The 20,774-nt window shown below is 50.1% G+C and overlaps 1 protein-coding gene across 1 annotated transcript in view; it reads right to left on the bottom strand.

The window, feature by feature from the left end:
• Positions 1 to 19,975, bottom strand: part of APCDD1L (APC down-regulated 1 like) — a 56,549-nt gene extending 36,574 nt beyond the window's left edge. Inside the window, exon 1 of the mRNA XM_030914525.1 lies at positions 19,232 to 19,975. Coding sequence (XP_030770385.1) covers positions 19,232 to 19,280 — 49 coding nt within the window. The 5' untranslated portion in view covers positions 19,281 to 19,975. The remainder of the gene's footprint in view (positions 1 to 19,231) is intronic.
• Positions 19,976 to 20,774: the final 799 nt, after the last annotated feature.

Genomic DNA, 20,774 nt, shown 5'->3' with positions numbered 1-20,774 from the left:
CTGTTGAAAGCCCCTTCCATTCCGAAGTCCTATGAGCCCTGTACTTCTCCTGTGATTCCTGTCTCACGATCTTCTCCTGGCATTCTGCACCCACTGAGCGCTTGGCAGTCCCTTGGCCATACCCCACTTGTACCCACCCTGGGGCCTGTGCACTTGCCGGTCTGTCTGCCAGGAATGCTCTTTTTGGGCCTTCTGGCTCATTCTCCTCCTTCAGCTCAAGCGTCTCCTCTTCGGTGAGAACACTCCCATGACCTTGTCTCAAGGTGGGCCCTCTGGTGTCCCCTGGAGCCTGCTGCCCCCTGCACTCCTCCAGAAACAATAGTGGGGTCCTTTCTGGCCTCGGCCTGCTGGGCACTGATCCCAACTGGTGCAGATCGGGATGCTTCATGCTCACATGCCTCTTTCAGCCGACTGGGAGCTTGAGAGGACCGAGGATGCCTCTGTCTCCCTCGACTTGTCATCTGCCAACCCTAGTGCCATACCTGCCAGAGTCACACAACAAATATGGAGCACCGGGACCAGTGGCCTAGTTTGAGGGCCAGTGCAAATTGAAAATGCATGGCCCCTTGTTCAAAAAGTATTAAGAATTTCAAGACGATGACGGCAGAGCATTAAGGCCAGTGTGGGGTCCTTCTGAGTGTGGGAGCGTGTGCCTGACTGCATGGGTGGTGTGCCCAGGAAGCCGGCCCTTGGGGCCAGATAGAAGCCTTATCGAATGCTGCAGGGCTGGAGGCCACCGTAGCATGGCCTTAGTCTGAACGGGCCTGACCTTCTAGGCGGAGATGCCTCCCTGAGCCCCAGCACACACTTGCTCTTCAACCCCCACCATGCCCCGAGGGCAGGGACCTCACCTACATCCTCCAGAGGTTGAAGCCCAGGCTGAACCCAACACGGCAGTGTGAGTGGGCTCCACATGGCCGAGGAAGACACAGAGCTAATGTCGGAGGTCAGCATGGGGCAGACAGGCCAGGAGGGTGAAGGGGCCAGAGCTGGCCCTGAGGTTCAGGTGAGTGGGGCAGTTTTGTCTTTATCCTGAGACACCAGAAACCCTTGGGGTGTTACAAGTAGACTCTGCAAGGAAGAGTGGAGCTGTGCATGGGAGAGTGGAGGAGGGCCTGGGAGACCCCAGGGGAATACCCCTTAGGGGGCCAGGCCAGGGTGCGTGAGGCCTAAGCCTGGCATGGAGGAAAGGGACCCCTAGGAGCAGCACTGAGGAAGAGTGGCCAGTTAGACTCTGGCCACTGTCCAGTGAAATAAAAAACAAGTAACTCAAACTATGTAAAAAAGAAAAGTCACAATGCAAATTTGCATATATATCTTAGAAGGTCTGAACTTGCAGACACTAGCCAGTGACAAGGGCCCTTTGAGGAGTGAGGCCATGGAGGGGACAGCTTGAGAGACAGGGCTCCAGGGTCAGCAGCCTGGATACCAGAAGTCACAGGATGGGGGATGAGGAGGGGCTTGGCGGGCCCACAGGAGCTGGTGAATGGGGCCTCCTGGGGGTGAGGGTGCATGCAGCAGATGGAGACTGAGGGGCAGATGTGGGTTTCAGGGAAGGAAGTTGCAGTAAGACCAAAGCTTTAGGCCTGGCCAGAGCTGCCCTGGAAAGTGGGTTCTCCCTGGGGGAGTCTCCCTGCCGTGGGAAGGGGGCCCACTAGGAGGCCCAGGGAACCGATGCCTTGCACCATGTCCACAGATGGGGTGCTAAAACAAGAGGAATTTATGTTCTCATCCTGCTGGAGGCCATGAGTCTGGGCTCAAGGTGCAGGCTGGGTTGGTTCCTTCTGAGGCTGGGCTGGGATTATTCCAGGTCTTTCCTGTGGTTGTAGATGGCCACCTTCTCCCTGCATCTCTTCACATCGTCGTCCTTTGACACAGGTCAAAATGTCCAAATGTCCCCTTTCTGTGAGGTCATGCTGGATAAGGGCCCACCTGAATGACCTCATTTTAACTTGATGACCTCTGCAAAGACCTTATCTCCAAATGAGGTCACACATGCTGAGGCCCTGGGGGTCAGGACTTCAACATGGATTTGGGTGGGGGACACAATTGAACCAGCAGCACTTACTGAAGATTACACAGCTGGTGAGAGAAGGGACCTTGTGCAGCCTCTATTAATAGATTCTCATATTAAAAGAGAAGTCTCATGCAGAGAAGCAGAATTCCCTGTACACACACCTTAATCATTTCTCTCCCTTCTCGGCAGCAACGATATTATCGGTTTGTGCATCTCTCTAGATCTTTTCCTGTGGAGGCATATGCATAAATATATGTCCTGAGGAGGGGGGCAGTGGCAGGCTGTTTTTAAAATAAAATTTAAATCCCTGTTATGGTGAAAAACCTGGCTAATGAAAATTACGTTTCAAAACAGACTGAGGCGTTTTTGTGCTAACTATGGCGTTCTCTGTCTCATTTGCAATGGAAAAGTCCCTTGCTTCAAAAACATACATTATTAAGAGGCCTTATAATACAAACCACATTTTCCAATTCAATAGCGTACAAAGTCAGCCAAGCAAAGACAATGTAAGCTAGCTTCAAAAGCATCTTGCTCAAGAGTGAAATTTGTTCGGAAGGGCAACATTCTAATCCGAGCCGTGGGGTAGGCTGGTTGTGGCGTTGCTGAAATTTTAGCCTCCAAAATGAACCCCTTCGGTAATTGAGAACCTATTAAAGGAGCTTAAATGCAGTTTCAGATATTGCATTTCCTGATTAACAAGGGTATAATTTCTTGAAGAAAGAAAGAAAAAAAAAGATTCTGTTAATATCGTTGGTTTTCCTGAATTGGCCCTTGTACAGCAAGAAAGGCCAGGGGCTGCTGGCCTGGGGGGAAGCTGATAGGGACACACTTGGGTGGGAAGAGGGTGTTGAGGGCCCAGCAGGGCAGAAGGAGGAGGTCCAGGAGAGTCTGTCTGGCCTGGCCACCTGAGTTCTATTTGGACCTCGAGACCAGCTGAAGCCACACCTCCCAGCTTGATAACCTTGGTCTTCACCTGCAGTCAGCCTCCTTGGTTGCAGGTGCTGAGCTAGAGCCATCTCTAGAACATGCCTCCTCCTCCTCTGTCCAAAAGCTCCTCTGTCATTGGAGACATACCCCGATGCTTGCCCTCTGGGCAGGCATCATCTGCAGCCCCTGGCACTGCTTTTGGCCCCCTGAGGCTTTGGGTACATGCCTCACATCTCTTCCTCCCTTCTTGGAGTCTCATCTCCATCACATGTCTGTGGGTGGCTGGTCCCCACCTTGGGTGCAGAACCCTTTAACTTCTCATTTCATTCCGATAATGAGGAGACAATTTTGGCTGCTCTGATGCAGACCCACAGTAACCGTCACCGCAATGAGGTGGAAGTTGACTTTTCATCTGTGGGAGGGAGAGTTGGGGCCAGTGTGATGACTCTGCTCAGGCTCCTTCTGGTGTGTGGCTCTGCCCCATCCCTAGGTGTGACCTTCATCAGCACGGTCCAACTGAGCTCACAGCAGGTCTATATTTCTACCAGGGGAAGGAAAGCAGGGGCTGTGTCCTTCTGGTGGCCACATTGCTGGCCACACCTAGCTGCAAGGGAGGCGGGGAAACCTTCTACCACCTCTCCACAGCCACATGCCCAGCTAAGTCAGGGCTTCCACCACAGTGAGACAGGAGGAGAATGGAACCCAGGGGCAGCCTGCAGCATCCTCATACCTCCCCTCAGTTGACCACACCTATGGCAACACCTGTCTAGGAGGAATTTTCTCCTGCAATAACCCTCAGCCTCCAGTTTCTCAGTCTCTTCTCATGCCAGCCTTACCACTGCAATTTGGTCTCGAAAATATTAATCACCTCATCCCAATTCCTTGCCCTCAAGAGCTGTTGGATTGGGCACCAGAACTGCCCTTGGACAAGCTGTGGCTCCTTCCTCCCTCCTTCCACCTCAGTGCCCTTCCCAAGCATGCTCATAAGAAGGGGCTCTCCTGACCTCGTGAGCCGCCCGTCTCGGCCTCCCAAAGTGCTGGGATTACAGGCTTGAGCCACCACGGTGAAACCCCGTCTCTACTAAAAATACAAAAAACTAGCCAGCCGAAGTGGCGGGTGCCTGTAGTCCCAGCTACTCCGGAGGCTGAGGCAGGAGAATGGTGTAAACCCGGGAGGCGGAGCTTGCAGTGAGCTGAGATCCGGCCACTGCACTCCAGCCCGGGCGACAGAGCAAGACTCTGTCTCAAAAAAAAAAAAAAAAAAAAAAAAAAAAAAAGAAGGGGCTCCTAGCCCCTACCTGCTTCTGCTCTGTGGGCGATGCCCCCTCACACCCTACTTCTGCCTCTAGGACAATGGAACTGCATCCTCAGCAGGAGGGCACCCCTGTGCCAAACACCCCACCCATCCCTGTCTGTCCTCTCTCCAACTTCCCTCCCTAGCCCCATCTCCCTCTCTGTCTCTCTTGAGTCGTCAACCTCTTTTTTTTCTCTCGTAAATATGCAAACCTGCTCCACTGTCTCTCACCCTCCCTGGCCTTCCTTTATTCATTTACTCTTTCAACAGATATTTTGTATGTGTGCCTACTACAGACCAGGCACTTCCATCTCACACCAAGATTGGCTTTTTTTTAAAAAAACACACACAAATATTTTAGTTTTTAAATACAGCTGGAGCCTAGAAAAACAAAAACAAATTTCAAAGTGCTCTACACTGAACAGCATAAGGTGAAGCTTCTCTCTCCTTCTCTCCTAGTCCCTCCCTCCCAAATCAAAAATTATTATCAGATTTTTCAGCATTTTTTTCTGGAGGAAAATGCATATGTGAATTTAAAGCACTCTGTTTTGATTTTTTCACTTAATTTGTAGAGACAGTTTCCCATTGACACAAAGTCATCTTTCTACTATGTTCTATTTCTGGCTGTAAGGTGTTCCCATCTGTGGACGCATCACAACGGATTCAGCCAGCATCTAATGAGGGGCATGCTGGGGCTCCTGGCATTTGCTACCCTCCCACCCCAAGCAGGAACCTCACCAGTGGGATCCCGGGGGTCACATCCAGCCCACTCTGAGCCAAGGGCACCCTGATGGCTCTGTTTGCGTTCACCTCTCCATCCCCAGCCCCTGTCCTGCACCTGGCCCGTAGCAGGTCCTTGGAAATGCTTGAGAATGAAGCTTCACGAGCTACCTGCTATATTCTTTCATTTAATCCTTTTGGCAGTGTTGTAGTGTTTTGAGATAGGGAAATGTCATGCCCTCGCTTTACAGGAGGGAAAACCAAGGCCCCTTGTCTCTCCCTGTCCACCCAATGGCTTTCCTTTTGGCTCACACCCTGCCACAGCCACCCACACCCTGAGGACATCCCATCCTTCCTCCAGGCCACAGCTTTGACTGTCTCTGGACGTTCATCCTGGCTAAGGAAGCCACTCTCCACCAGGCAAACCCTTCGCTGCACTCCCCACTAGCCAGTTGCCCAGTCCAGGGAGTTTTGCCTTTTGTGGGCTCTCCAAGGTGTCCACTTCCCCCAGCCCTCCCACTCCTCCAGATACACCGCAGCTTTGAGTGAAGTCATCAATCCTGGCCACTGTTACTTGGCCTCCCTGAGGGTTAGCACTCTGCCAGGTACCCCACAGTGTGATATGGACATACTTACTTTAAAGAAGAACCCCTGGGAATCCCCCCTTGAGGCTAAGATCTGGAATACTCCCAGTCTTATTGAAACCTCCTGTCCCATCCCCAGGGTAACTTCAGTCCTGAAGTTTGGACAAGTCATTCCCTTGAATGATTATGATGGGCTAGATAGTCTACAGTGTCACCTTTAAATATATTTCTCTTCTTGTTTGTTAGAGCCTCTGTTAGTGGCCGAACTGTATTCTCCCCAAATTCATATGTTAAAGCCGTAACCCCCTGTATCTCACAGCATGACTGTATTTGGAGACAGGGCTTTTAAGGAGGCGATTAAGTCAAAATGAGGCCATTAGAGTGGGCTCTAATCCAGTCTGACTGGTGTTGCTCTAAGAAGAAGAAATTTGGACACAGAGAGATACCACTGATGTGTACCCACAGAAGAATGGCCGTAGAGGGCACAGCTCAAAGACGGCCATCTGCAAGCCAGGGAGGGTGCACTCTGCACAAACCAACCCTGTGGACACCTTGATCTCTGACTTCCAGCCTCCAGAGCTGGGCAAGAAAGAATTTCGGATTTGTGTGATGGTAGACAGTCTGTGTTCTTTGTTATGGCAGCCACAGAAAGCAAATACAGGCCCCCCATCCAGTTCATCTCCAAGTCCTGACAGTTCCACCTCCACACACACAGGGGAAGGGTCCCACCTCTCTCTAACCCTATGGATATAACCAAGCCACCGTCACCACCTCCCACAGATGCATTTCCACTCAGCAACCAGAAAGCCTTTTTGAACCCCCAAACCTGCCTCTGGCTTTCCAAAGCCCTTAAGCTTGGCTGTGACCCTCTTCATGGCCTGCTTATCCCGTCCTCTTGTCCCGTTACTCTCTAGCAGCCATCCTGACTTTCCTTCAGTTGGTTCTTCTCATTCCAGATCTTCTAGCGCTGGCTCCTTTTCATCTCTTAGGACTGGGCTGCAATGCAGTCTACTTGGAGAAGCCTTCCAGATATGCCTCATCTAATAGCCCACCTCCCTGGTCACTCTTCCCACTCCCTTTCTTCTCTCCTCTCACAGTGCTTATCACCATCTGCCATTGTCTTGTGTTTTTTGTTTTGTTTTGTTTTGAATCAGAGTCTCACTCTGTCACCCAGGCTGGAGTGCAGTGGTGCGATCTTGGCTCACTGGAACCTCTGCCTCCAGGGCTCGAGCAGTTACCCTGCCTCAGCCTCCCAAGTAGCTAGGATTACAGGCACCCACCACCATGCCAGGCTAATTTTTGTATTTTTTATAGAGATGGGGTTTCACCATGTTGGCCAGGCTGGTCTTAAACTCCTGACCTCAAGTGATCCACCCGTCTTGGCCTCCCAAATTGCTGGGATTACAGGCATGAGCCACTGTGCCCAGCCTTTCATGTGTTTGTTTTCTAGTCTGTATGTCCTACCTCTGCCCCATCCCACCAACTAGATTGCAAGTCCCATGAGGTCTACACAGGCTCATTTTGTTCCCTGTTACATCCCTGGGGTGTAGAACAGTGCGAGGCACGTAGTTGGCACCCACTGAATGCTTGTTGAAGAACTGAATACTTGAATGAAGAGACATTCTCACCACTGAAGTTATAGGACGTTATCTAGAAACAGTAAAGACATGCTCACTCATTTAAGCTCTCCTAAATTAGAATTTGAAGTAGAGAGAGAAAGAAGTTTGTCTTTGTATTTAAGCAGAATTAAAAAAAGAGAAAAGAACTTTCTAAGCAAATTATCTGTGTAAACAGGGAATATGTTTCACCCACTTAATAATGAAGTCCAGCAGCTCTGGTCTCAACTCAAACACTCTTAGAAGCTCTTTAGCAATAAATATGCAAATTACAAATTATTCCATCTTCTTGTTGAAGCTCTTACAGGGCTCTAGAGACTCAGGGGCCCAACCTCTCTTCCCTAGGTCCCTGTCAGCAACAATAATGAATGTCCTGGGTGGCAGTGGACATGACTCTTTATATGGGACCGGAATTCCGACTTTTCCAGAAGTCAGGCTGCCCCTAACCACCATCAGAGGCAGAAACACATGTGTCTGAATTTCCCTAAGGCAGCATTTACAGTCCCTGAAAGGTTGGGGGTGGGGTTTCTAGCAAAATGCAGCTAGCCACTCAATCATGTAGGTTATGATCTTCTCAGAGATTTTCATGGTTACCTCGAAGTGATTTCCTGTGAGAGGCAGACAGAAATGCAAAAGTATTGCAAGACTGTGAGAGAAACAACAAATCCAAATGCTTATCATCATAAAAGCCCAGGCACTTTCACTCATGGGCAAGTTGGTCTTAATTTCCAACTTAATTTTCCAACTTAATTTTCTGTGGGTTGCTGTTAAGGAAACTGGAGCCCATCAGAATTTGGTTAAAGCTGATGGGCCAAGCAGTAGACTTCAGTTTCAAACTATCTAGAAACCACACCCAACCACCAAAAACACATGTTAAAGCAACTCTAATTGTACATTCCAAAGAACAAGTAATTTTGTTTTACTGTGGTCACTGGTTATTCCAGGCTAAATACAGTCATGTCGTGCTCTCCTGTATCTACACATACTTTTGGAAAAGAGTAGGGTTGGGTATGAGCTATTGCTTTTCCTCCCTCTTTCTATATGATTTAACATTGAGGCTTGGGAAAGGCAACTCGTATTTTGTTTTTAATGCACATTGAGCTCTAGCGATAGTGAACAGCAAGAATGTACAGCACATATATTATTTAGCTAACTGTTCAGAGGGCATGGTCTCAAAATAAACTTTGTAGACATATTGGTTAGCTGCTTTGGTTGTAAGCAACAGAAGCAACATCTGACTCATGTAAGCTAAAAAGGGACTTCTTGGATGGGCATGGAGCCAAGGGATGCTCTGGGAGTGCAGTTGGTGGGAACCACTCTGCAGTTTCTCCAGGACACTCAGTGGGCAGAATGTGCTTAGCTTCTGGTCACTGCACTTAAGGTTCAAAGTCCTGGGGCAAGCATCCCATGGGCCTATCTGGAGACTCACACCTCAGGTGGAGATGAAGCACCTTGACTGACAAGTCCTCTAGGACTGGAGTCAGTGAAATTCTGCTGCAGCAAAAGAAGGAGGAATGGAGCCCGGGCAGGCAAAACTGGTACCTGTCCACTGCAGTTTTGTTTCTAGCAGAGAAGGACTTGAGATGAGGGAGAGGAGAGAGCAGATTGCTCAGGGCAATGGCTCCATGGCTAATGGTACCAACACATAGCTCAATGCATATCCCTGGCTTTGGTAAAGGATCCAACCTTCCCTAGCTCGTCTCTGTGATGAGCAAGAGGTCTTGTTGCCTCTGAGACAACCATGTGAACAGACTGTTAGCATCTCAGGGCCCCCGGGGAGCTGTGAGTTCTGGGTGTATTGGATCTGGACTTTCACACATTCTGGATGGTTCCCGAGCAGCCACGAGCCCACCAGGCAGTAGTCTTCCTAGGCTTCTGCTTCTTCAGCAGCACCCTAGCCCCATGGCGTCCATTTCTTCAGGTGTCAAGTGGTGATAAATAGCAGTACCTAAACCACAAGACAGTTGTGAAGAAATAATATAATGCTCCTAGAGTGTTTCATAAGGGCAAGTACTCAATGGATGTTAGGTATTGCTGACATTGATCCACCCACAGCTACAGTATAGCCTCAGTCACCCTGGTGGGGTTCCAGTTCCCTGTTCTGAAGCCCCATCCACAAGACTGAGGGCACCTTTGGCAAGCACCTCTCCTCACAGCAGGGAGGGCACAGGGCCTTATCTAAACATCTGGATGTGTAGGGCCCTGATGTTCCCCAAATCCATTCCCAGGAACATCAGTCTGCCTAAGAGCATCTGGACTACCCAGGATCCCCAGTTCTGTAGGTGATCCCACTTCTGACACCAGGACCAAGCCCTGAAGCCAGGTCAGATTTCACTTCTCCAACCTCAACCTCTGTTACATTTCTAACCAGCCTCTCTTGCTGAAGTCCTAGCAAATTCAGGAGGTTACAAAACTGTGAAACTGCAAACCCAGCCCTTTCCTTGAACCCCCAGCCTCAGATGGAACTGATCTTGTAGAAAATACAGAGAAAAACATAGAGACAAAGAAAGAATTTTCTCATAATTCCACCCCCCAGAGATAACTGCTCATTTAATGTTTTCTTTTTTTATTTAAAAAAAAAAAGGATGCCTCCTCCATGAAAATATAATTAGAATCAAATATACTATATTGTGTTTCTTTTCAAATTAAAAAAAAAATTATTATTATTATTTTTTACAGAGATGTGATTTCCCTGTGTTGCCCAGGCTCATCTTGAACTTCTGAATTCAAGTGATTCTTCCACTTTTTGGCCTCCCAAAGTGCTGGGATTACAGGCATGGGCCACTGTGCCTGGTTCATTGTGTTTCTTGTTCTAACATTATGTCATAAATATCCTCCCATGTTAGTCAATTTTTTTGTATATATAATTTTTTATATGCATAATTCCCTCAAGATGTATTTAAGTCATTGCTTATTGTTGGGTATTTAAATTCTGGCCTCCTGGCCTCCTTTCCCTCTCTGGATCCCTGGATATGGTTTGGCCCTCTGCCACTCACCTTTCAACTGTTGGATGATCACGTTACTTCTCAATTTCCCATTTCCTAGAAACACCTGGTGCCATCCCACCCACCAGAGTGGGCCCTTTGGATACAACACTAGGCATTTTGGGCAGAATTGCAACCCTGCAGAATATATGCTGAAGTCCTAACTCTAGTACCTCAGATTGTGACCTTATTTGGAAATAAGGTCATTGCAGGTGTAACTAATTAAAATGAGGTCAAACTGGAGCAGGGTGAGCCCTAAATCCAATATGACTGGTATACTTATTAGAAAAGGAGATGACACACAGTGACAGAGACACACAGGGAGAAGAAGTCCACTTGGCAATGGAGGTAGGAACTGAAGTGATGAGTTTAAAGCCAGGGAATGCCAAGGACTGCTGGCAAACACCAGAAGCTGGAAGAGGCAAAGAAGATTCCCTCCTATGGGCTTCAGAGGGAGCATGCCCCCAATGATACCTTGATTTTGGATGTCTGTTGTTCCAAGTCCCCCAGTTTATAGTACTTTGTTATGACAGCCCCAGGAAACAAACACAAACTCCCCAAATCCCCACTTCCCAGAAATACCTAGTACCTTCCTAGCCACCAGAGTGGGCCATTTGGATACATCCCCAGGCAAAAGCAACCTGAGTCCCCTTGCACCTCTGGAAGCAGGAATTTGGGCTTCTCACCTCTTTACCCTTCTCTATACCCCCATCTTCCTCTGACCCATCCAGACACCATTTCTGTCTCTTTCTCCCCAGCCAAGCTCCTGATATCCCAGAAGGAGAAGGTAGCTTTGTAGCCACCCAGAAGAAGCAATGTAGCAGGTCCAAAGGTTGGAATCTGTAGGGCAGTGTCCTGTCACCTTCATAAATGGTATGAGTGACATCTACTGAGGACTTGCTCTGTGTCTGGTCTGCAGTGAGCCTCCCACACGGACAGTCTTATCTACTCAAGCAGTCCCATGGGTTAAACATCATTTTGCAAAGGAGGGAACTGAGGCTTGGAGGGATTAAGTGGTTAGTCAGTCAATAGAGCAGTTGGAATGTGAACCTGGGCAATTGAATTCCGGAGCCCAGACCATTCTGCAGTCTTTGCAGATGAACAATTAGGATCCTTCTGTCTTCAGCAACTCTCAGATTAACATTTAATTGGGGTTTTAAAAAACTGTTCTTGTTAGCATGTCTGTGGTCTCCTACTGCAATCTTCCCCATTAAGCCATGTTATATAAACAGTCAGCTCAGATGCCTCCGAGTGTGTGTGTCTCCTGGTGTCTAGATTTTGCTTTCATTCATGGTACTTTCAAAGGCATCAGGGCAGGGAGGTATTTGCATGAAATTGGAGCTGAACTTTCACTGGAGGGTGGCAGTTGAGGCATGAAACTTGGTGGCCCACAAATCTGGGTTGCTGGGCTTGCTGGCTGGATGACTTGAGTGCCTGGTATCTGATATGGTTTGGCTGTGTCCCCACTCAAATCTCATCTTGAATTTGTAACTCCCACAGTTCCCAGGTGTCATGGGAAGAGCCTGGTGGGAGGTAATTGAATCATGGGGGCGGGTCTTTCCTGTGCTGTTCCTGTGATAGTGAGTAAGTCTCATGAGATCTGATAGTTTTAAAAACAGGAGTTTCCCTGCACAAGTTCTCTCTCTTTGCCTGCTGCCATCCATGTAAGACGTGACTTGCTCCTCCTTGCTTTCCACCATGATTATGAGGCCTCCCCAGCCATGTGGAACTGTAAGCTCATTAAACCTCTTTCTTTTGTAAATAGCCCAGTCTCGGGTATGTCTTTATCAGTAGGGTGAAAATGGGGTAATAGTGTTCATGGCGTAGAGACATTGTGAGGATAAAATGAAGTAATGTGCTAGCACAGTGCTCTAGCTGTTTTTTCTCTGAGGTAAATTGGTCTTTCTCCCTCTCCCTGACTCTTTCCTTTCCTCTCCTTCTCTCTTTCCCTCTCCCTCTGCCACATACACACCACCCCAAGACACACACAGCCCCCCCCCCCCAACACATACAAAGTGGTAATTTATGGTAGGAATATCTGATCATCTGTTCTCCCCTCTGGGGAATATATATACTTGCTAGTAGCCCATGCACCCCTAAATAGGTTTCAGTGGAGTCAGCATGAAAGAGAAGAGAAACAGCAACTTCTGTTTCAGGAAGCTTGGGTGAACAAACAGCAAGCTGAAAAAAAATTGCAACATATACAAGAGACAGCTACTTTTCTGTATATAAAGAGCACTTATAAATCAATAAGAAAAATGGTTTGAACATCTAATAGAATGACGGGAGAAATATGTGACCAGGCAGCTCATTGGAAAAGCAATACAAGAGGACTATAAAACACAAATACATGCTTCTCCTTGCTCATAATATTATAGGAATCCAAATAAAAACCACCAAGCATTGCCACTGGCATGATTTTTAAGAAGTAATAATAGCAAGGGTTAGTGAAGATGTAAGAAATGAGTGCTCTCCTAGGTCACCATGTGGGTGGTGCTGCTACAACTCATTTGGAAAAAAGGCTGGAGGGAGAATTTAGCAAACACACTTTGCCATGGCAATTCCACTGCTAAGCATTTCCACTAAAATCTCCAGGCAAAGGGGAGGCTGGCAGCAGGGAACAGAGTTCTAGGCAGAAGAAACAGCATATGCGTGCATATGGAGGTTGTGGTGGGAAGGAATGCGGCTGATGGACAGGCTGGTGGGCTCTGAGTGACTGCTTCACGGTGGTGCTTCCAGCCCAGCAGCCACTATCCTCTCTAAGAAGAAATAGAGGTTATCTGTGAAGTGTGTGGAGACAACTGTTACATGGGGATCAAGGAGCATGCGGAGGGGAGAGCACAGAGAGAGTGAACATGGCTGAGACAGTGTCCATAAATCAAGAGAGACTCCAGCTGATGGACTTTACATCTTGACAGCATGCAAGCATTTTAAATCTCAAAATGCCCCCTGAAGTGGTTGACATCCTCAATTAGATGTTGTCATTGGTGGTGAGGTGAAGAGATGAAGACAACAGAGCAGAGGACTGGTGGAGGGGAGGTGGCTGGGGAGGCCCCAGAGGAGCTGAGGAGGGCCTCGGTGGCAGGGCCCTTCAGTGCAGCTGTGACTAGGGTTCCCGTCTGCTGCTGCTTACATTATGTTGGATATATGAGTGATTACTGAGCACCTATTATGTGCCAGGCACTATTCTAGGGACCGGGGAAAGAACTGTCAATAAAACAGGCCAGGCCTTCTTCTTGTGCAGCCTACTTCATAGTGAGGAACAGACGTTAAACAGGGAAACAGGTAATGATAGGCCACGGTGTATGGACAGTGAGGGGTGTCGTGCAGAAAGGCAGAGCAGGGTACTGGGAAGGACTGTGTGCACGCACATGAGTATGCGTAAGTGTGAGTGAGTATGCATGTGTGTCTGTGTGTGCACGTGTGTGTGCATGTGCATGCATGCGTGTGTGTGTGTGTGTGTGTGTGCGAGGGGAGTCGATGAGTCCATTTTAGCCTTCTGGGAAGGCCTCTCAGAGGAGGTAACATTGGAGTAGAGACCTGAATGGAAGAAGGAGCCAGAAGAGTGTTCAGGCAGAGGGAAGACAGCGTGAAGGCCCCCAGGGAGTGGTGGTGCCTATGTGGAGGCCAAGCCAGGAGCTGCCCAGGTAGTTGGCGTTGAGTGAGGAAGCAGACAGGACCAGGGCGGGCAGGGTGCTGTGGGCCACATCAGGGCCTTTGGATTGGATTTCACTCAGAGGTACTAACATTCTTTTCGTTTCCCTGATGATGAAACTGAAGACAACACTATGGTATCAATGGGCACAGACGTTACCTCTAGTTTTGCCTGTCAAGGTTTCCAGTTTGCAAATGAGCCTTAGTTATACCCCTGCCTAGCTCTTCTTGGGCAAGTCACCTACTTCTCTGGGCCTCAGTTTCTTCATCTGTCAAATGGGAGTGAAAAGCTTCACCTTCCAGGAGTGTTGTAAGATGGGGCTAACAACCCACCTCAAACGCTGCTGTAAGTCAGGAGCTGAGCCTGGGCCCTGGTGGACACAGAGAAGGCTCAGTAAGTACAGCCCATCACTGTCACTGTCATTATTACCAGGCTCTGAATGGGGGCAGGGAGAAGCACGGGACCGAAACAGCTGTTGATAGCCTATGTGCTGGCTTACAGTTAGACACTTTCAGGGCTGGAAGCAAATCCAGGTCAACTCCTAGCCAGTGCTACTCGCATCATCCAGCTAGTTCTTGGATGCCTCTAGTGATGGGGAATTCACTACTTCTAGAGGCATCTCATTCTTACCCTGCTTTAAATCCTTCAGTGAACACTCCATTGCTCTTGATATAAAGTCCAACAATTTTCTGAGGCCCTACAACCCTCCAGGAACCACTCCCTGCCAACCCCTGACCTTGTCCACTGTCCACCACTTGGTCCCTCACTCTCTTTTCTTTTGCATCTAAGCTTTGCACATACTAGTCCTTCTGCTAGGAATTCTGTCTGTTCTGCCCCCTCCTCATTCACTTAGCCCCTCCCCTTTTTTCAAGTTCTAGGTTACATATCACCTTTCTAGGGAGGCCTTCTTGAACCTCCCAGCCTGGGCTCGACACCCCTAAAACTGCTTGGGAACGTGCTCATCAGTCTTGTAATTAGTTGCTCATTTAAGATTCAGTTGCCCCATTTTCCATGAAGGTGGGGAGCTGTCTGATTTGTCCTTCTGTCTTCTGCATCTCACACCAGTGAGTGGCACTTACACAGGAAGGCACACAATACACGTCCACTGAATTGAGACTCTGTCAGTGCCTCTCTGCTAGACAATTCTTCCTTTTTTTTTTTTTTGGTCTGGCTCTGTTGCCCAGGCTGAAGTGCAGTGGTGCAATCTTGGCTCACTGCAACCTCCTCCTCCAGGGTTCAAGCAATTATCCTGTCTCAGCCTCCCAAGTAGCTGGGATTACAGGTGCCTGCCACCACACCCACCTAATTTTTTATTTTTAGTAGAGACAGGGTTTCACCATGTTGGTCAGGCTAGTCTTGAACTCCTGATCTCAGGTGATCTGCCCACCTCAGCCTCCCAAAGTGCTGGGATTAAAGGCATGAGCCACCATACCCAGCCCAATTCTTCCTCTTAGCAAGTTCACCCTATTCCGGCAGTGAGCGCTGTCAACACCCCCACTCTGCAGATAAGGAAATTGATGATGGTAGCACTGGCTACAGGGCTGGGGCAGAATGACAGGAGACAGCAGCAAGAAGGATGGAGCCTGGCCCTGCATGGTGTCGGGGTTAAACCCAAACAATTATTAATTTTATTGCTGTTGATATCATTATGATAGTCAAGGTGTTCTCATGGGGAAGAAAATAGAGCACCTGCCAAAAGGAGACAGATGCTAAGTGATGCATACAAACTCAAGCTGAAATGGCAACTTCCTGAGAGCAGGGGCTCTGGCTCTTTCTTCCCCATGTCTGGGGACTTTAGGGCAGTATATGACTCCCTGCAGGGACAGCACAGAGGGTTCACCAGGTTCTCAGTGCTAAGTCCTGGCCGTATACCATCTCATTGAACACTTCCAGCACTCCCTGAGGTCACAGTTATCACCATTCCCAACACACTGATTGGGCCACATGCTCAGGGAGGCTGCGTGGGTCCAGGTGACAGAACAGGAAGGTAACAAAGCCAGGGTAGGACCCAGGTCTGTCTAATTCCAAAACCACCCTCCGTGCCAACTTCAGAATTCACTTCCTTCTCAAGAGTCCCCCAACTCAGCCTAGCTGCCCTCAAACTCAAACCAATTTTAAAGGCTTCTCCTTCGCTTTGCGTTGGGCTATTGATCTTCATTTTCCAGGCTGGTTTTGGCATGAACCACTGTATCTTGGAAGTTTTATCAGGGGCTCTTTCTGGCTTTAAGCTTTCATTAGCACAGTTAACTTCCAATACGCTGAAAAAATATTTCTTCACATGTAGCTTTTAACTGCTTTGCCATCCAGATGGTTTTGAAATCAAGGAAGCTGCTATATTTGCCTGGAGCTGGTTGTTTTGAATTTTGCGATCACAGCCTTGGTCAGAAGATGAGTGACACAGCTGGCCACAGTGATTCGTCTTCGAGGAGCACATCGCAAAGCAGCAAGAGGAAGTCTCCACTGATAATTTTTTTTGTTTGTTTTAAATAACTAATATGATTATGGTTTTCTATTCACGTTAGATTTTTGGATGAGTGTATTTAAGTAATTTTCTTTAGTTTTTATTCTGAGTTTCAAAACAGAGCTCCACGTCAACAACTAATTTATTATGGAATAGCCTGTGATTTTGACCTAGTTAATCTGACTCTAAATGATAACTTGCCATCGCAAAGTATATGGCAAGAGATAAAAGCAGAGCTGAAATTAGAAAAAAAAAAATACAAGTGCGAGAAAAAAAGGAGAAGCTATGGTTTCTCATTTTCCCCCTCCAGCACAAATTGTTGAGTAATGAGATTTTTAAAAGCCAGAAATTGCTGTGGAGTGAACCAGTGCTGGCAGCTGGAGAACTGGCACCAGACACATCTGGCCTGACAGAGTTTGAAGGAAGGCTCGCTGCAGTGGGTGACTACCCATACCGCAGCCTGGCTCCTGCAGCCGCCATGCAGACATGTTCAGATACAAGAGGGAGGGAGAGCAAATGGGAAAAATCAATGTCCAAATTAGAAACTACCTAAGCCATGCTGTTTTTCTTGGGGCCCCACTGTGCCTTTGATTTCCTGATCGTTCAGAGCAAGAAAAACAAAATCGGTCTAACCCAGTGATTTTGACAGATTCATCTGAAAAGCTACCTGTTGGGTTTGATCTGTTCATACCAGTGATTCTCAACTGGGGAGCCACTTTATCCCCTGGAGAAATGTGGCCATATCTGGAGACTTTTTCAGTTATCATAACTAGGAGGAGGTGCTACTGGCATCTGTAGGAAGAGGGCAGGGATGCTGCTAAGCACCCCAAAATGCACAGGACGGGCCCCTCATCCCCAACAAAGAATCATCTGGTGCCAAATGTCAATAGCAGTGAGGTTAGGAACCCCTAACGTGTGTGTACTCAATCTGAATTCCTTTGGTGGGGTGGCTGGTGTGCCATTATATATATAGTTTCTGGAACCTGGAGACATGAAGTTCAGGCCTGCCCAGCTCAGGCACCTAAATTACGTAAGTAGCTGAAGGATTAACTGGGTCCCGTTTCCTTTTACTAAAGCAAAAGGATCTCATCACCTGGTGATGCAGCCAGTGGTGAAAAGAGCTTTTGAAAGAAGCGTTCAGCTGGGAGCTGCAGCGGCAGGCTGAATGGCATCCTCCCCCTTTCTGGCGGCTGTGTCGGAATTGAGGGCAGGTGGACCCGGGAGCAGGCTGCCCCCTTCTCTCGTCAGGCCCCCAGGACAGTCTTGGCTTCTCTGCTGTTGAATCTGTCTCACTTGCTGTGGTGAAAGGTCACCGAGGAGCCGGGCAACAAGACTCCCCAGGAGCCAGCCACGGTTCTACACTCAGTGATTTTATTGGCATGACGGGAAGCTCGGGCCTGCCAAAGACAACAGTCCTGTGCTGTGACTGAGACTGCAGGCTCCTGGGGCATGTGTCCTACCACTCTAGACTGTCCCATTCCCACTGGGTGCAACGGCCTGGAAGAGGTGGATGACAGCAGATGGACACCCGATTTCCCCATCCTGTCCTCCCTATCTCAGCACCCAGCAGAGGTGCGCTTCCATGCCTGGCCCGCTTTCACCCTTTCCAGTTCACATTTTCCTGCCCTTTCTCAAGAAGCAGCAGGGCTGAGGTGGTCTCTTTTCATGCTGGTGATCAACTCTGTGGCCAAGGGCAGCTGTGTGACCTCTCGCTCCCAGGCTGCCAGGGGAAGCGGCCTCTGGATGACTGTCCCTTTCCACATGTGCATCTGCAACTCTTCAAACTGCGGAGGCGCCCTCCCTCGACCCTCATTCACACCCTTGCCAGCGCTTCCCAAAACAGCTTGCCTGGAAATACGGGGGCTGGGAAGGAAAGACTGTGATTGAAGAGCTCCTCGAGGTGACTTAGACTTAGCTCCTTGCCTATACTCCGTGGGACCGCGCAGCCCCTCATTACCCCGGGGTTCTCGGGGGCCATTCCCTGAACGTGAGCTCAGGGCCAGGCCGCAAGTGGAGTGCTCTTCCTGCACGTGCTCCCGTAATCTTCACAACCATCCCAGACGGAGGAGGGGATTTTGTGAGGCCATTTGACAGGAGAGAAAGTCAAGACTGAGAGAGCAGATGGCCATGCTTAGGCAAGGCCAGACGGGTTGATACCATGTTGATCTGGGCTTCCCAACCAGGTGGTCTAAGCCCAGGGCCAGAATTCTTAGCCTTTTATCATGTAAGGGTGCTTGGGGATGAGCCCCCAGCTGGGCACACTTCAACTGTGGTTACTGTCATTTTTGTCAGTGGTGACTGGCCCTGTGATGGCACACTCCAGTCAGCTGGCCTTTGTACAGTTTTGCCTACCCTACTCCCCACCCCCACGAAGAGCCACCAGGAACCCCTTAGTCCTGGAGAAGGCACTGCCTCCTCTACCAGGGGTTCCTGAAGCGCCTTGGTCCCCTTTGTCAGGCCTGCTGGGCACAACTCTTGCCTGGGGTCACTGCGCGCTCCCTAGCTTCTCCCCAAGTTCTGCTGCAGGACGAAGCCCCACCCCGCACAGGTCAGGATTCCGTGGGTACGAAGAACTCCAGGATCCTTGGTCTGAGTGACCGGGGCTGCCCAGTTCCGTGGGGGGCTCAGTGGGTCTGGGATCCTCCTGTATCTTCTTGGAGGCCCCGGTCCCACTGGGCCCAGCACAAAGGGCAGCTCTGGGTACCTACAGGCCAGGCTCCGACAGGCGCAGAGCGTACAGGGGTGCTCACATGGTGCGGTGACGCGACTCCCTTCCGCAGGGCCCAGGAAGCTCCTGGAGGCGCGCAGGTGCCCGCCAGGTGAGACTGGAGAAGGGCGCGCAGGGCGCAGCACAGCGGCCGCGTGCGCCGGCCCGGGGCCGTAGTCCCCAAGGGCCCTTAGGGGACATCAGACGGCGAGCTCCCTCCCTTCCGACCTCAGCCAGTTTGCCGGATGGGGGAGGGTGGCACCTACCTCCGAAAAGCACCAGGACGCAAGCGTAGGGGAGCATGGCTGCGAGCATCCTGGCGGGGCTAGCAGGACAGCCCGCTGGGCACCGCCAAGGTGCGCAAGGGGAGGCGCGGGCGCTGGGCTCTTGGACGGCAGCGGTCGCCGGCGTCCAGGCTGGGGTCCTGAGAAGAAGTTGCAAGGGTCCTGCGCCCCCCTCGGCGCTCACACGCGCTCAGCCTCCCCGGCTGTTGATAGTTGTAAGCGGAGCTGCTCACTCATAGGTCCAACTCGCCAGAAGAGGTGGAGACAGCCCCCGGCGAGGCTCGCACACCGGCGCAGGGCGCACAGCCCCCTGGTGCAGCTCTTTCTACCATTCAGACCCCCAGCACTCCCCCAGATGTCTGTCCCCTGGCCGTCGCCTTCCCCAAAGTCTTCGCAGTGGGCAAGGAGGCCTTCCCCAAACTCTGGTACCGGCCAAGCCAGAGCGATGCGCTCCTTGCGTCAAAGCGCACCCCTAGCCAGGCCGTTCCCTGGAAGGTCAAGCGGGGCGGGGAGTTCCCCTTAGCCCCTCCAGTCCTGGGACCCCTGAAGTTTCTATTCAGGTCTTCCAGATACTCCTGGAAAAGTCGCGTCAACTTGGATCCCAGCAAACCCAGAAGCTCAGTGAAAGTGGCCAACCCGGTCGCTTAGAAGCCAGCCACGGCCTCTGTCTGTAAACGAGGCCCTCAACCCCTCCCCACCACACCCAAACGCATCCAGGCGAAGTGTGGAGCCGACCAGGCGGGTTTTCCTCCTCCTCCCAACTCCTCCTCCTGCTCCCCCCCCCACTCCCCAAATCTCATCTGAGTGAGTCAGCTGAGGGTGGCAGCTCAGAGGCAAGGCAGCCGTGAGGCGGAGGACAGGCTGGGGGACCCCAATGGGTCCACTCCGGCCCCCACCCCAGGCACTGGGACTCTGGTGGCACCCTGGGTGGCAGGCAAGCCTTGAAGTCAAGTGCACGAGCCTTGGAAAGGAGGACAGGGAGAGTTATGGGATTTATGAATGAAGAGGAGAAAGAGAATCACTCGGATGGGAAAAGTTAACTGGATTGTTCCCACCTGCATGGATCACCGGGTAACAGAAGTGGGACCGAGGGGGCGAGGCTGCGGGCTGGGGATGTGCGGGTTTCCTTGCGTTGCCACAAACCCAGAGACAGAGAGGAAGAGATGGAAAGAAAAAGGAAAAAGGGAAAGAAAGTAAGAGGAGAGAGAGGGGAAAAGAGAGGATGAAGAGAGACAGAAAAGAGAGACCTGAGAGAGGGAGAGAAAGAAAGAGACAGAACGAGAAATGAAAGTGGGGAAAGGGGAAACAGGCAGAGAGAGTAAGGGGAGGGAAGAGAGAGGGAAAAGGAAGGAGGGAGTGAAATCAAGAGAAGTAAAAAGAGAACCAGGAAGGAGGAGGGGGGGAGGAGAGAGAGAGAGAGGAGAGAAGAGAGAATAGACAAGAGAGAAGAGAGAAGGCAGAGATGTGGCCTCCTTGGGGAAAGGTTTGGAGAACTGGGCCAGGCCCGTTTCCCGGGGCTAACTGG

This window comes from Rhinopithecus roxellana, chromosome 13, assembly GCF_007565055.1.
Source record: "Rhinopithecus roxellana isolate Shanxi Qingling chromosome 13, ASM756505v1, whole genome shotgun sequence".
Classification (NCBI taxonomy): domain Eukaryota; kingdom Metazoa; phylum Chordata; class Mammalia; order Primates; family Cercopithecidae; genus Rhinopithecus; species Rhinopithecus roxellana.
The sequence above is the reverse complement of the archived record's forward strand: the minus strand, read 5'-3'. Positions and strand labels throughout refer to the sequence as shown.